The sequence below is a fragment of the Sceloporus occidentalis genome, unplaced genomic scaffold, assembly GCF_023333645.1.
Source record: "Sceloporus occidentalis isolate IW3139 unplaced genomic scaffold, rSceOcc1.0.p SCAF_51, whole genome shotgun sequence".
Lineage (NCBI taxonomy): Eukaryota > Metazoa > Chordata > Lepidosauria > Squamata > Phrynosomatidae > Sceloporus > Sceloporus occidentalis.
In genome coordinates this window covers 2,538,710-2,555,850 of record NW_028317031.1, presented here as the reverse complement: position 1 = coordinate 2,555,850, position 17,141 = coordinate 2,538,710, and the positions used below count along the sequence as shown (strand labels likewise).

Here is a 17,141-nt window from a genome sequence, read left to right as displayed (position 1 = left end):
TTGCAAGAGAGAGTTCCCTAAAAGACTGAATTTGTTTTTTTAAAATAAATTGGGGCACCATAAGGGGCCATTTGTCCATCGCAGTGGCTACTACTTTAAATCCCTCCGCTACTGTGTAATTCCTTCCGAAATCACGCCGTCAATCACCATTCCTTATCACAAAGTTGCGCCACGTAATAGGGCAATCTTACAAAGTAAAGTAATTCTTCCACTTGCTGTTTCTGACATTTCCAGAGAAAAACAACCCTTAGTCGATTATGATACATTTCTAAAGACAGCATGTCAAATTCATGTGCAGCAGCAACCCAGTTTATTAAACAAGCTTTTGCTCATTTTTTTTCCCTAGTAAGAAAAAGCAATATTTCACTTTTATAGTAAACAAAATAAAAATCCCACTACTAAAGACAGTAATGTTTAAAATAATAAAATATACTGTGATTTGGGACTTAAAAAAAACTACCAGCTAAAACGCTGGAAATAGTAGCTAATGGTACATTGTAAAGCAGTTTTTCCCCTATCGCCTTTGCCGTTTGCATGCGAAAGGAGATGTTTGCTCAATAACCACAAAGTTGAGCTGAATGGACAATTAGACCAAGAGTTGTTGCCTTCTCACTTCACTATAATTAAGTCCCACCAGCCTTTGCTAACTAATCAGATCAATTAACAGGGTCAATACTGTTTGAATGGGAAGACATCCGAGCAATCTTTGTGACTTGACCAGGACCTCAAGTTAGTGGTGTTCTTACAGCTCCATTCATCGCGTGTGCACTCAAGCTGAGCTGAGTTCAATCTGAGTGGTGGAGCTTCGGGATAGAGTGAGGTATGCCCGATTTAGTATGGATACTGGCACATTTTGTGTCATTATTGACTTTTTATTGCTATTTAGTAGGTGTGCTTACAGTAGTCTCATAATCATCATCATCAATATTGAGAAAGAGCCCCCCACTCTTCTGTCCAGGCTTATCTGATACTAAGACTTAGGTCACTACCTGAAATATATTTTTGTAGATTTATGTTTTGCACATTCGCACATAACCACCAGCGCGGCACGGAATGTATGCCACATTTACATAATGGGTGAATCCTTTATGTGCTCCTTTTATGGTTGTATTATGCCTTCTGTGTAGTACAGGACTTGTTTGTGCACATTAGAACATATACACCATCTTTTTTCTAATTGTGACCCATTATTTGGTCTTATGTTCCTTATATCAAATAATTTAAGAAATAATAACAGAAATTTTAAAAAATGTACCTGAAAGTTATTTTGACACCCAACCATACTAATGCACATTAATTGGCACTGCCTAAAGCAGAACCCTTGAAATTCAGTGCTTTCTTTTGACATCCAGCAATATGCCACCAAAGTGTTGGAACAATGTGACAAAATACAATTCAGAACCAACAAAGGATTGTTGGATCGAGACAGAAACAAGAAGTGATCTTATTCACTCTTATAAGGACCCGAAGATGTGTTGACAGCTCAACTCTTTGTTATAATTATTCACATAACATATTAAGATGTGAGCCGGGCGTTTAATGCATCGTAGGGAAGACTGAATGTAAAGTGGGGAAAACAGACAGCTTGTTATCAAAATTAATTACTCAGGAAATAAATATCCACCGAGAATGCATTGGAAGACAGTAACAAGGGGTTCTTCCAGCTTCATAAGGAATACAGAAAGTCAGTTAGAAAACCCCCAGGCTGTGACCTGTTCTGTAAATGACAATACTCAGTGTCCCAATTTATTATATGCAAGAAAGTCTACAGGGCATCCATCCATCAAGCATTCACTGCCAAGAGATTACGGAAGATTATTAATTCCATTAGTGTCTTCACCCAAATGCTGCAGAGGCTTCCGATGAGCATGTGCTTAAAAACTGGCTCAGACTGATTAGAGGAAAAGGTGGGCAAAGGTGAATAATTAATGTTTTAATTACGGGTGCAAAGTAATACATTAATGGAGAAAGCTCCCATTTTTGGTTTTCTATATGTATTTCCCATTAATGCACAATGCTGGCCAGTTTAAAAATCAACAATGTAAAACTACTTTTTACGGCTCATTTAATTGATATAAAATACAAATAAGAGAGAGGGAAAGCTTGGCCCTCTGGCTTGGAGAACTTGAAGTATTGAGGTTGCTTGGAGCCCCCTGACCAAGGTCCAGGTCTGGATGGGCCACGGAAAGGTGAATGTGCGTGTTGCACATGACACCTTTTTATTTTTGCAGTAGCAGGTAAAGTACACAATCACCTTGGATCTCTCCAAGTGCTTTTCACTTTTACCTGTCACTAGCGGTAACCCTTTAGGCTAGGTGTGCAGTGCAGGTTATAATGATAACAGTCTAAAAGGTAGGGGCCCAAAATGGAGCACTTATTGTGTAGGCCTTGCAAGTGGCCCCCTCAGATGACTCCAGTAGTCCTACCTTGCTGGGAAGTACCAAGAAGATCCAGCCATAGGTGTCGCTACAGGAGGGCAATTCCCCCCCCCCAGATTATTCCTTGCCCCTCCTTTTGCCCCCCCCCCACCGAATTTGGAACCCCCATATACACGTATGGGCACACTGGGCAGTTGCCAAAGTGCTCTGCGTTCTGGGGGACCTGTGGTGAAAAGAGGTAAAAGCTGAGATGCTCTTAAGCAGGGAGGACATTGCATTCTAAATACAGAGACATTAATATGTAGTTGGCCCCCCCTTTGCAGCTATAGCAGCTTCCACTCTTTTGGGAAGGCTTTCCACAAGATTTTGGGGTATTTCTGTGGGGATTTTTGCCTGTTCCAGTTCATGCCAAAGGTGTTTGATGGGGTTGAGGTCAGGGCTCTTTGAGGTCAGTCAGGTTCTTCCACACAAAACTCATCCAACCACGTTTTTTAGACCTTGCTTTGTGTGCTGGGGCACAGTCATGCTAGAATAGAAAATGGTCTTCCCCAATCTGTGACCACAAAGTTGAAAGCATAGCATTGCCCAAAATGTATTGGTATGTCCCCTTCAGAATGCTATAAATGCCCCTGTTGGTATAATGGTCTGGTGTCCCAATACTTTAGTGTATCATCTAGTGCATCACATAATAATTTAACAGAAACAAAAGAAAAAATCCTGCTTGGACGAGTTTACAAGTTAGAAATATACAACTACTGTAATCAAAAACTGAATCCATATTTACTGGTCATTTATTAATGCTTTAGCATTCTCAATTCCACGATGATAAATAAAAAGTGAGATAATCCAGTTTCATTAAACAGAATGTCACTATATAATGCAGCAGCTACAATACATAGGCGTATTATTATTTATTTATTTATTTATCATTATCTTTTTTTAATAAAGAGCTTTAATAGTGTAATATCCCAATTTAAACACATATGCAGAATGGCAGCTGCCCGAGGTCTAATTAACGTTCCAATCCTAGATAATTGCTTGTGTTTGAGTTTCTGCTCTTCAAACACAAAAAAAAAAAAGAGTTTCCTTCCATCCATTCTCTCCCTTGTCCTTTCATGGTCAAATAAAAGAGAAACCCGTTCTAATTGTATCTTTCTGGTGGTTCAGACTGTTGACTGGGGCTGCGCTATTAGCTCAGAGTCTCATTAATGTAAGCCGAATGGGCATACCTAAAAGGTACTATGTGTGAAATATGAGTGGTATAAATTATTCTGAAAACTGGTATCGAGAAAAAAGGAAATAAAGGCAAATCCTTTCATCTTAACACAGATGATAGATTTGGTAACTATAAACACAATGAAGTCAAGAGACTCTGGCAGAAGGAGTTCAAAGGGAAACCCACTAATGACGGAATGAAAAAGAAGCAGATTCCCAATGCATGTTTATTTTAGAGTTTAAAGATATCTTGGCGATATCAAGCAGTAAGGTGCCATTTCTTTTTTTTTTTTGGTCCATCACTTCTAATTTTATTCTTTTCATGTCAGCATTTTAATATCGAGAAATGATGTTAAATTTAAATAAAAGGAACATTAGAAGCAGAAAAATAAGTCATCTTCATACAATGTACGGCATTGTCAGCGATTGTCAGGCCTTTTTTGTGTTTGAAGCTGCAGCCTCCTGATTTATAGAAATAAATTCAGTAAATTTAGGGTCCAATGAGCAGTCATTTTTCTCTTGCCTTTTTTCGGTAGGAAATAGCACAAGGAGATTGAGTACTGGTAACACAAATAAAACAAACTATGAGAAATTGAAATAAAAAACAAATATTTTGGCTTGTAACAGCTAATTTGCCGCATAACTGGAATCAAAGCAATATCAAGGATTTCTAGGATCTATACATCAATTTATAAAGAATAATATCACAGACACTTCCTCTCTAATTACAAAAAAACAGCCTTATTTCTCTTCTCTGTAATAGTTGGGAGGAGGCGTACAAACATAGATAGAATAGTATTGTTTGTGTTCATGAAATTGGCCAAATTTTATACATTTTCAGTTAAGATGTCTTGCTAAGGCACTTCGGTGCTATGATTTCCTGAATTTTAATTAATAACACAAATTTTATTTTTATAAACAATTAGAAATACATGTGAAATTCACACCTGACAAGTTCCTTTTTGTGTCCAAATGGGCTTGACAGCAATGCAGTCTGACGGGTATGCATATGTGCAATATTATCCTGGCCGGGGTTCATTCACCTTCTCCATGTCTTTCATTTTACATGGATTTTTATTGAAAGTTACATTTTAATCAGCATTCGGTCCTGCCTTTTTGATCTTTAGCCCAGACAGTGCTGAGCTACATTTTGGTTTTACTGTTTGATCAGATGTAATCTTAATCTCAGAGCACCGCCGTTTAGTACTTTTGCCTTGGCTGGACTCTCCTAATGATGTTTTTGGCTATTGCCAATGGGCATCCCAGTTGGACTAAGTATTGCCAGCCACCTTGTCTAAACAGCAATTTGCAACCACGCCAAGAGAGGCTTACACCCTCAGATATTTACACAAAGAGGAAAACATAGAATTGCCTTATTTCAACCTTCAATACTTCACATTTATATTTTATAATACCAGCAGAATTCTGTTGTATAAACCCCTGATATAATCTGATTTAATTATATGTCTTCTACAACTACCCCATTTATTAACTACCAGAGTGTTGCAGCTAATTATAATATAAATATTGGTGGTAGATGGGAAATTAGCATTTTTTTTTAAAGAGGATGTATACCCTACATATTTTGGGTGCATACGTTTCTTTTAAGGTAGTTGCTAAGCGCTTCTTATTTAGGGAGAAGTCACTACATGAAAAGATGTTTTTTTTCTTGTACGAAAGACGTCATCATACAAAATTTAGCAAATGTTACCATGTGAATACTTTGGTTCCATTCCTGGGATTTTTATTTAACTAGAAGAAAATGCTGAAATGAGAAGGGAAAATGAAGGATGTTATCCTGCAAAGACGCTCTGCATTGTATGCATTCTTAAAGTGCTTTACATCAGAGAAGCAGAATTTTAAGTGCATTTTAGGAACTGGTATTACTGGTTTAGATCCCAGTATGATTAAAGGCCTATTGCATTTTTAGAGTACAGAATGTATCAGCTAGCTTTTGACAATGCTACCTAAATACATCAATGGAGGGAGCATGGAAAAGATCCAGCCAGTGCTGGAATGCTTCATGAAGAACTGATTGGAAATGATCCCAGTAGCAGATGATTTCTCCAGCTGCAAAATGGGGCTCCAAATGTGGTCCAGACTTATTTAAAGTAGTTCAACACCCACACTCAGCTCAGCTAGTCTGGATCTGAAACTGGAACAAATAGTTTTCCAAGGACAGTGAAGGACCAGCTCACAGATCAGCTAAAAGAGCTGTGACTACTGTATATATTTACCAAAAGCCTAAGTGCCTCTAAACATTGTTAATCAAGACTTGAGCTGCCATAAGATCCGTGTATGAGCATCAATGCTTAATCATGCACTTGGAAAAAAAAATTGTCATTACACATAAAATGTCTTAAGAGCTGAGGCTCTTAGTCAAGTGCCAGACAGAATTTCATAAATCTTTTGAGCCAGCATTTTAGAACAAATATATTAGAATATTAAACAAATACTATTAAATGAACAACATAAAGTGACCAGGTCATTTTTTTTTTATTTTGAATTTTATCAGCTACAATGATCAAGTGAGTGTTCTAAAAAATACATTTTTGTTATAATTTATTTAGTTATTAGTTGATTTTAATAGTTATTCAATGGCAAAACAACCTTTCATTCATGCCAGGCTTAATTTCTCAAACGGAAAAAAGCTATGAAATACAAGATACAAGTGCATTGAAATTAAGTTCTATCCCCCATGTGCTTTTGCTGATGATATCAGACATGGCATTAAAAATGACATCATCAATGAGACAGTGATGACAGTGCTTCCTGCTGAAATGTTAAGGGGGGTTCTTTTGGAAGTGAATACAGGCACTGCAGGGGCTACCTGTAATGAATGAAATCTTTACAGCCTAACTTGGGTTATGATTGCCAAGTCCGTGCAGTTTCTTTACGCATGTGCAGCCAACATGTTAACTGGGGTTAAAACACTTGTATATTTTTAAAAAATGTTATCACAAATATCTCTACATTTATTAGTCATTAGAGCGCAACCCAGTGTGGTGATTTTGGTGGGAGTCTGTTCACAGGGTTTGGCTGTAGATCTGACTAATGTGCTTTTAATAATACGTGTCTCATAAACGACGGCACATGTAGGTTATTGAAAGTAAAAGGTACCCTGGTGGCTGTAAGTGGACCTGCAAGTCTGGTCTAACCATGCTGCAGGCAAGTATAAAAAAGGAATGAAGGGGAAGCCCAAACACCAAAGATCTGGGAGAAAATGTCTACAATGTACAAAGTTATTTGTTATTTATTATGTTGACAACACTTCACATTATATTTTCTCACATATTTTCAGCTCTGTGTGATGGGCAAAAGAGCCTTGCATGAGCTATCATGAGTGCATAAGATTTACTCAGAATGTGTAATTTCTGATGGAACAAGTTCTCACCACATACTGTAGCCAAAGGAGATTAAACAAAAGGCAAGCAAACATGCAGAGTTTAGGAGACATTCCATACACTGCCCTGCAAGCTTACGGGGGTACCAAGGAAAAAAAATGTTTTCTCCCTAAGCATAAAATACAGTTCTGTATACAGTAACGCAGGTTAGCACAGACAAAATATCTTCGAGATTAATTTACCAAGGAAACTGCTTATTATCCTGTCATGCGGTGCATCCCCGCTCAGGAGCATCTCACATTTTAGCTCACTTGTGCCAATATAGAGGAAAAATTGGCATATGCTTCTGGTCCTGCCATAACGGCAGTCCAGAACACAACAAAGCAAGTGCCTAGAGGGATACCAACTGGACCCCATAGTTGAGACCCATGAAGACTAAACATAGATCTGGGGTTGTTGGTTCTTCATTCTTCATGACAACGCTAGTTAAGAATAGGCAACTCTAGGCAGTGCTCTGTAAGGGGTCAGCATGTTTTTTTAGTAGATTAGGCCAAGATAATAGAGATAGAACACACACAGGTGACTAATATGTAGCTGTCTGGCATTGTATTTGTAATTTGTAACTAGTAATAACAATAGTGCAAATCCCACATAATTTAGTGGAATATTAGTCCCATACTAAAGCCATTTTAGAATTTTAGGAGATGCCTCCTTCAGCCATGTGGAGAACAAATGATTAACTATAAAAGATACTTCCAAACTCTGAACTCAGAGCTTTTATGGAAACTGCACATTTCAGCAAGTGAAGAAAGATAATCCCTTAGATACACAATTCTGTCATCCTTATTCCACTACCTGTAATCCTTCAAAGAACAACAAAGATATAAAGTGATCTAAAGCAATAAAGATATATAACTTGGCTCATAAAAAGTACAGACTTTTACCTTAAGATGTTTTATGGTTATAGGTCAGTTCTTTAGCTTTCTAAAAACCATACATTAAATTGTAGGCTTTCTGGAATACTAAAGTGCTGAAACAAAATACAAATGTCCTAAAGAATGTTAGATGATCTTAGTACCCATAACATGAATGAGACTCTTTTTGGATTTGAATAGACCTATTTCTACAAAGTCTGCTATACTGCTTTGAAATATGGAAACAGAAATAATGGCTGCCTTACTGGTCAATGGGCACTGAAACATCAGTGAATCAACAAAATCTAGAGGCATAGTAAAATATGGAATACCCGAAAATGTAAATTTAATTTTGAGGAGACAAAAGGTAAAAAATGTATAGTTCTAAACATGACTCCCATGCCTACTCGAACCCAAAGCAGTAGCACCCGTCTTGAATAGCAAGCAAAATCTGAGGTTAGCAACAGCAAACTTGGGCAACCAAGAAGTCAGTCCAGTTGGGTTAACCAAGGGACCTAATAAAAGGTTGTATATAATAACGTCCGCTAGACTTGTGCATTTGGATTCGTAAAAAAATTGCAAATTTCATGAAATTTAACAGATTTAATTACAAAACAGACGGAAACTAAGCAAAAAGTGCAGAATTTTGGTTATGTCTGAGAAGATGCGGACAAAGAAGAAAGAGAAAATAGAAGATAGAAACGAGGAGAAAGAAAAGGAGGAAAACAAGAAGATGTGAGACACGGAAGAAGAGCTGCGAGACACAGGGAGAAATTCAGAGAGCATGAGTAAGTGAATGAATGAAAATGACGGTGTGAGAGAGTGAGAGTCTGAGACAGTGTGAGAGTAAATGTGGGCGTCGGACAATGAATTTCCTTCCCGAATTTAAAATAACCCATGATTTTCATCCAAAACAAATGGGTAGGGAACAGAATTCATTGTGCACAAACTAATGGAACAAAACCAAAAGGAAAATTTGGACCATTTGCCATGTTACAGTGTGATATATTGTCTGCACTCTAAGTTGGGACAGTAGCCCCAATATTTCTTATTTCCGGGGAAATGATTCACTATCATTTTTAGCTGCGTTTATTGGTTACCACAATCCTGGAAGACAGTGATGCACTATATACATAATGTTTGGAAAATAAAATTTAGTACTTTCAGATAACATACATTTGTTTTTACCTTGGCTATTGAAAACATCAAATCAAGGTTAACCCACATATATACACACAGACTATTGTAAAGGGTAAAAGTACTGGTTCATTGTGTATCAAATACAATGCACCAGAGCACATTACTTAATAAAAAAACAGACATTTTACAGGTTTTCAAACAATTCCAAAGCAATGTGATTCATTAGAAAATAAAGAATATAACAGACGAACTATGCTTGAAAATATATTTTACAATGGTTCAATACAAAAGATGGTGAAACGCATGTCTATTATATTGGGCTCAAGATTAAAAGGGTCAACTGGATATATATGTTTATCCTTTCCCTGTGTGCTTGTCACAAATGTTTTACAGTGTTATAAAAGAGTTGGGCGATATGGCAATCTCCATTTGTAGTTGGTGCACAAACCTATCAAATGAGCCAGCCAGGTGTGATTTTGCAGACTGATCTCAAATCTGCATCAAAGTTGTATGTATTACCAACGCTCTACATTGTCTTTTGTTGCTGGACCATAACTGAAGTCCAACAAAAGGTGGCCAACTGTGCATTAAAGATGGAATCTTAACTTACCATGACAGAGATATGTAGTATCCTCAGCTCTTCCTCTCCTGTCTCTCCATGAGGAGCTTCGGTGGTTTCTTGACCTGGAATGTTGGGGGATCCATCTTGATGGTGGATGTGGAACAGAAGAGTTCCATTCTCAAGCCACTGCTGCCTCCAGCGAACCAGAGGAATATCTTCTGTATTGCCAGCGATCTCTGTTACATGGAAGGAAGAGAGGGATGTCTGTTATTATTGTATTCAAGAACTCAGCAGGCCTTCGGTAGCAATTTAAAAAGCCATTTAAAAAAAAAATCAGATTGTGATAAACAATTACTATATTAGGAACATTTTCAATAAAACCTAAAAATATATAGACCATAATTAGCACATGACTCATTCCTCAGCTGTTTTCATGTTCATTTTCAATAAATGAAATAAAAATCTACATTCTCAGATTAATTACATGTTCTATAGTTCCCACCTGGTCCCTCGGTGCACACACTGACATCATCATGCTGTCAAATAATATGTTTTTTCTTATAAATTAGAGGGTTGCAAAATCCTATTTGCCTGTATAGGTCAAAAGCATTTCCCATAGAGCCATTCATAATGGAGAATGGAGAAATTAAACTTTTGAAGATTTTTTAACAAACTGTCAAGAGGAATGGCGGCTCAATTAGCACCACGGCTGCTATACGAAAAGCTTTATTTTTTATCCACTATAATGTCTAGACAAAAAAGGGCTTCAGACAGCAGTTGCACCATCACCGGATCCATTATTTGGCCCTGATACAGGATTTCTGTGTGATCCTGTTTGGATGAATGGCATGCCGGACAATACTAGATAGTTCTCGAATTTGCTTGTAGCCACACTAATATAATGTATTGGGTTTGACCTGGCTTCTGGTCCAGCGCCCCCTTTACTGTAAAATAGTACATTCCAGCTTTATCAGCTTATGTGACAAGAACACGATTTTTCTTGAGACATTGGACAAAGGCGATATTAGTTCTGGAGACCTCTTTTATGTACAGTAATTATACGATACAGTATACCCTATAATATATGTTGGTCTTGGCTATATTATTTAGCAAGTAAATAGAAATAAGGATGCAAATTTGCAAATAACACAATCTCAGTGATGGAATTTTTGCTTGAGTGCCAATTTTATGATTAGTTTCTAAATGCTAAATTAGTCCCTTTATGTTCAATTCATTTGAACTGCACAATTTCATATATATTCGGTCCATTATGTTGCCAGAGTGCTGACGAGCCAACCAATAAACGCTAATTTCGGACAGTGTTATAATTAAATATACAGGTGTATCTCAAGTTAATGGTCCATCTGATGAAAATAAGACCGGGAAATTGAATAGTTCCAAAGGACTGTGTTAACTTGTCCCGTGAGGGTACCTATTGTATGAATAATAGTCATAATGTTTTGATGCCCTTTAAGTACATGTATCTTACAAATGTACACGTTCTAGTTTATAATATGGTAACATATTTCAAGGAGATGTTCCTTCAAACAAATGCTGTGGGTTACGACGGATAACAGTTATTTTTCTGCAAAATTAAAGGTTTATATCATGCAACAGCCACTAAAAATGGGGAAAATGTCAACATCACGTTATACTTTATATGATATTCATGGATGTTTGCAAACCATTAAGAGCAGTCAAAATGGTACCCCTATCACCTGATAAACAACTTAAGTGAATAAACCTTCTTTCTTGAGGTTTTAGTGCATTATCCATTCCATAGGGTCTGCTTTCAGCACTCTCTCTCTTGTACTAAGAATCCTAAGTTTAGCTTCCGCAATTATTACTCCTGTCAGGAAGACCAACGCTTACTCCAGTGTTGCATGCAGCCTGCCCTGACTTGAATGCTCTGGCTGCGCGTCTGTAGCGGAGTAATAGTTTGATTGCGACATTCTGTGCCTTGCATTTGTTGACACTGTTTACCTTATGAAACACCTACAGTATCTTCCAAGTCTACTGCAGCCAAAATCTTCCTGATTAATAACAGCTTATGTTGTTTACCTTTCCAAGCTGTTATGAAGATAAAGTCAAGATACACCGGTGTATTTTCCGCACCCACTCAGTTACAGTCTTTCCAAAGTCTAATACAAAATCAACTGCTTTATTCCTTACTATATATATGTCTCAAACACAGTTTAAAGATTCTAGTTTCCATAATAACATCAGTTCTAATGTGGCAGCAGATTTCATGTGTGTGCTATACTACAATATACATTCATTAGACTTGTTATCCACAGAGAAAAATATAAATGTAAATAAACTAGATGTATTCATTGTGAGTGGGTTGTGGTTTTAGGAACAGAGCCATCCCCTCCATAAGAGTGAGTTGGGCAACCACCCAGGCCACTAGTTTTCAGGACAAATCTTTTCAAGGTCATCCATTGAAATCCAAAGATTCCGGTCAGACCATTCTAGCCTGTTAAGGGCCACAGCAAACTCCAAAGGTTCATTCTTCACCGGTGAATGCCGGATCTGCAAAAGCAAAGCTCTCTAGGTTTTGATGAATGCTGGAAGCTCTTGTCACTCCTTACCTGCATCCATATCAATCTCCATCAATTCGTAGGTTTGTCATGTTCCCAGACCTCTTATGATTATTTATTCACTAGTTACTAGACACATAACACATAAGGAGACAAAACCAGATGGCTCATAGTTAACAGCTTACGACTGTCACCGGTATAATAATGAACAATTGTTTTAACATATAACCTGACTATATTCTATAATGCAGTACCAGATAACACATACACCTGAACTCAATTACAGCTGGTCTGAAACGTAAGAAGTAGTGGGTCCTTAGGTTCTCTAATGGTTAAATAACTATAATTCCCATGGGTCCTTGGAGATATACAGTGCCTCTCAGTGCCACAGGCGTAGGAGAAAGTGAACTCTCCGTTTTCCCCTGGAGACAGGGTATTATACCACTTATAATTTTCTAACTAGCTGATCATTTGAAAAGACAGGTGGTTTTTAATTTTTAATGCCAGGCATGTGTTAGGAGATGTGAGCCTGAGGGCTAATTCATGGAGCTGGCAAATGCCCCCAGGTATTTTAGAAATATGACTCCTTACAATTTCATGTCAGAGTGCTGGGAGCTTCTCTGCCTTCACGGTACATTACTGTGGCAGTGGAGGAAGATACATTTTGACTGATATCATGCAGACGGGGACTAAAATACCCGCGCCTTTCTGTAAGGTACTTGCCCAGAACGTACAATACTCCCGTGATCAAAGAATTAAAATGTCACAGAATGTCTCATCATAAACTCACTTCATATGCACATCATTTACTTTATTATCACCCACCCCTGCATTTCACTCCCCAACATCTTGTCTTTCAAGAATAAATCTTACTTAATTTTAAAATTAAACTATAAGTCTGGGATCCATCAGCGAGGACTTTATTCACCAAAACAGGGGATGGCAGAACAGTTTGGAAGCAATACTATGCAATACCATAAACTAACCCCGGTGAGCTCCGGCTACAAGAAGACTTTTGAATGATCTGTATAATGTATAATTAAATCAAGCGTTCTTGAAAGTCAACTTATTTATTGAAATAAGGCGTACCAAAAGCCAGCTCAAACCTTGTTAGAGAATACACATTATATCCGGGATACATTTCCTCTGCTGTCACTAATTTTGTTATATGAGAGATGTTTCTTTTCTTTTTTTTTACAGGCATAAAGGATCTGATGTGATTTATTTGGGATTGGGGTTGTTCTGAACAAATGGTTAACAAAATAAGTTTGTTCCTCATTGTCGTGATAATGTCTTGCTTCTCTGTAGGGTTTGGTCTTTATATATCTAGTTGGTATGGGAAAATATAGTTTCATGGACTGTCCGGCTTCTTAAATAAAAAAGTGAAATTTCCCTATTTGCTAAAGTCAACCTGCAAGCCGCTGTGGCTTGCTGCGGTCAAACTTAGCTTGCCAGGTTGACATTCAGTACATAGCAAGCTGAATAAAACAGCTACTTGGGTATCCATTAGCCTCCATAAACAGTGGAGCGGCCCAGTTAAATAAAGTACACATGGGCCCAAAGACTCGCTCTTTACCACAGTAGGGTCTGGTTTATGCCTCTCTCTTCCACTCGCCCATGCATGAAGGTTGATGGTTTAAAAGACTGAGCCTAAGTCTGGTGGCCTCTCTGTTTCTTACCCAATGAGCAACTATCCTACAATATATATATATAGTATAACTACTATAAGCTATGATATACTATAGCATATATATGCTGTATTTCATAGGTTTTTTTTGTTAAATATTTTGCTGTGGCTTTACTGGCCCATTAATGCTGAAAAATCGTATCATTAGTCACTGGTTATTTTCCTTGACAGCTTTCAATGACAAACAATATGAATCACTCACCTCTGAGTATCTTAAAGTGTTTCCCTCGGTCTCTTTGTGCAATGCACACGGTTATTTGTATGATAGAGATTCAACCAAATTACACACCCTGCGCAATCTGAGCAAAGTGTTTTGATCGCAGCTTATTCCAGGGCAGCAACTGATCACTCATATATTTTATATTAAAAATCTAATCTCTGAACGATGTAAAAATGATTTGAATACCAAACATTCTTCCAGTCGTGTTTTAAGAAAATATCGATATATTACATATCTTAATTGAATAGGAAATGGAGAAGGTGAAAGTATGGGATCGGGTCTTTGATATCCTTGATTTCTTTTGCTGAGATGTAGTTTGAAAAAGTAGTGCTAATGCTTTCAGCGTGACTTGACTCTCAATTTCAAGATGCAATTTAACGTAAATTACACCATAGCACAAAGGACATCCCCTGACGTAAGTTGCTTTTTTTGTGGACTATACAGCAGCTTGGAAATAGTTTCATTTACCCAGCCATTTGCACAAAAATGTATAATAAGAAGCAAATGTATTAGCATGTCTTGCCAGAGCCTTCAATAAGTCCTACAGCGATTTTTGGCAATACATAGAATTTTGCTATATTTCTGGTCCTATGTAATGCGTAGTTTCATGGTTGAGGCGACAATCAAGAAATAAGTTAACTTATGACTTATGTGGGGTCTTATGTAGCTCACTCAGCCCACTTTCCACCTCTTTAAATACATCAGTAGCCCCATCCCTGAAGGCAACCACAACCCCAAGAAAGGGGAGCTCTTGGAAGCCAACCTAAGTAGGGGGTGGGGGGGCTTCATTTTCTATTATTTTGAACAGTTACATAAAAAATTAATGGCTAATTGTTTATGTTTCACCAATAAAATGTGAGATATGATTCTCCTACCCTAAATTTCCATTCAAAAAAAAGAAAACAAAAACGAAAGACATAAGAAGGACTCGTCAAAAATAATAAAAATGTAATATAATATTCGAGTTTAAAAAAGTAAAGGTTCAGCATATTTCTGGTGTCGTGGAGGTTTGCGTAATGGCAGATATTATTTTGGAGTTATGGTTAAATGCCAAGGTCACTTCTATTAAGAGGCCGTGATATGCAAAAGGAGAATTGAGGAAAGGTCGTGGCTCAAATGCTATTGAATGACGGTTTATTATAAAATCTTTATATAACAATGAATTTTCTAAATATACATAATCACCTTATGGACAACAGTGTCAGAAGACAACCAGTCATATAGCTTTAATTTAACAAGGCAGTTGTAGAGCAGAATTGACATGGATAGAGAAATTCTACAATGCAAATTAGCAAAAGCTGGATAAAATGTGTGGGGTTATATTATTTTATTAAGTGGTTTATATTTATAGGATATGAAGTCAGATACTGTATAAACATGGCATAAGTGGTATGAAGAGCTAGGTGGCATGTTTACATTCCCATGGCCTAGCGATGAAAAGTACTGTACTGCTTTGTGAAATCATTCCTTGGGTGCTACTTGATGAAGCAGAATGGTGATTGAAAAATCCGCTTCTAAAGTGGATTTCTGGCATTTGAGGATTTTCGGTTTGACAAGATGGTCCTTTTTGAGAGGATTAGGGAGTTGTACTACCCACTGCACATACACTATGGAAAAGGCCAGTGACAACATCTGCCCCATTAAATACTTTGCCTCTTGAAGAACTGTTAAGTTACCACTGGGTATAATATTTTTAAGAGAAACCTAGGACACAAAAAGCTATGTGCACATTTCTTAAATATTATTTTTAAACCAGCATGTCAAATATATTTTAACATTATATTTATATTCATCTGCCTTGGAGCTCTTTATGCTAATAAGCATATTACTCTGTCCAAAGGAATAGGCTTCATAAGAATCGTGGGAGTTGTATTTCAACAGCTACAGATCAAGATTTTTTTGTAATAACCCTATTATCTGAGAATAATAATAATAAATAAAAATAATAATACTAATAATTATTATTCTTATTATTCCTTGATTTACATAGCATCATATTCTGCAGCACTGTACAATGAGTAATATGAATAACTTTGACCAGTATCAGAAACACAAAATATAGACAATGCTTAATTGATTAATATATGCCTGCATATCATCCTTTAAGCATTTCTTAATAATAATAATAATATTATTATAGCCCTATTTCACTGATGTGCTGTAAGAGACTAATATTAGCAAATGCTGTAAACAGATCTACAAAAGCCTAACCGTAATATTTTACTTTTTTAGACTTAGGGTGATGTGCTTTATTTCTAACTAGTATTTACATTCTCTCTGTTTCCCCAAATATATCTTCCTTTTAAAGATATCTACCAACTCTGGTGGTGATACCTCCATTTTAATAATAACAGCATGCTAAATATGTTACAAAAAAACAACAAGAAAAAGGTTGTCATAGTTTAATGAAAAGAATCTGATATAGGGCACCAGTTCATTTAGTCGGATGTACAAAGGTCAAAAAGTCACCACTTATGACTGGGAACAAAATGCCATTTTAAGCAACATAAGGGTTTTACTGTAAGGGCAGTAAAGGTATATAATTCACTGCCTGGAAAGGTCATATTTTCAGATATTGCAGACTCTGGCAAGAAGAGAGCTGGGAGCCGAGTAAATACAAGTTTACAGTTTTTTTTATATTTAAACCCAGACACAATATAGCTTCGGGGAACAAAACTGATTGCCATCTTGCAGTCAGAATGCATTTTTCTCCTCCTTTTGAATCAAAATTGGAAAGTGCTCCAATGTTTTTTTTATTTATTTACTTCTCCTGGATCAGCATCAAGAAAAAGGTGATTTCAGAAAGGTTGAACTTGATGGACACAATAACCGCGTTGAAACGCAGACTAAGCTGCGCTAACAGTGACTATATAGCAGATAAGCAATGCATATATTACTGCGGTTGCACCTCTCATCTACCATAGGATTCATTTTTTAAATCTATTGTTAATATAAAATCCGCTGGCACTGGTATGGTGTAAATTTCTTTGGGAAACAGGAGCACAATAAATATAAAAAAAACTCCATTAACAAGATTCTTCCATTCTGTGCAGACACAAGCACAAATATATGATTTCTTGTTGTAGATGTGCATTAAGATCCCTATATCTCATAGGTAATAAATAGACCATTGTAATCTAG

General features: G+C 37.0%; 1 protein-coding gene across 1 annotated transcript in view; it reads right to left on the bottom strand.

Annotated features, from left to right (window-relative positions):
* The window catches only part of LOC149288427 (astrotactin-1-like), a 130,660-nt gene that overhangs the window by 67,736 nt on the left and 45,783 nt on the right, over positions 1–17,141 (bottom strand). Inside the window, exon 2 of the mRNA XM_089491715.1 lies at positions 9,602–9,789. Within this exon, the coding sequence (XP_089347841.1) occupies positions 9,602–9,789 (188 nt within the window). The remainder of the gene's footprint in view (positions 1–9,601; positions 9,790–17,141) is intronic.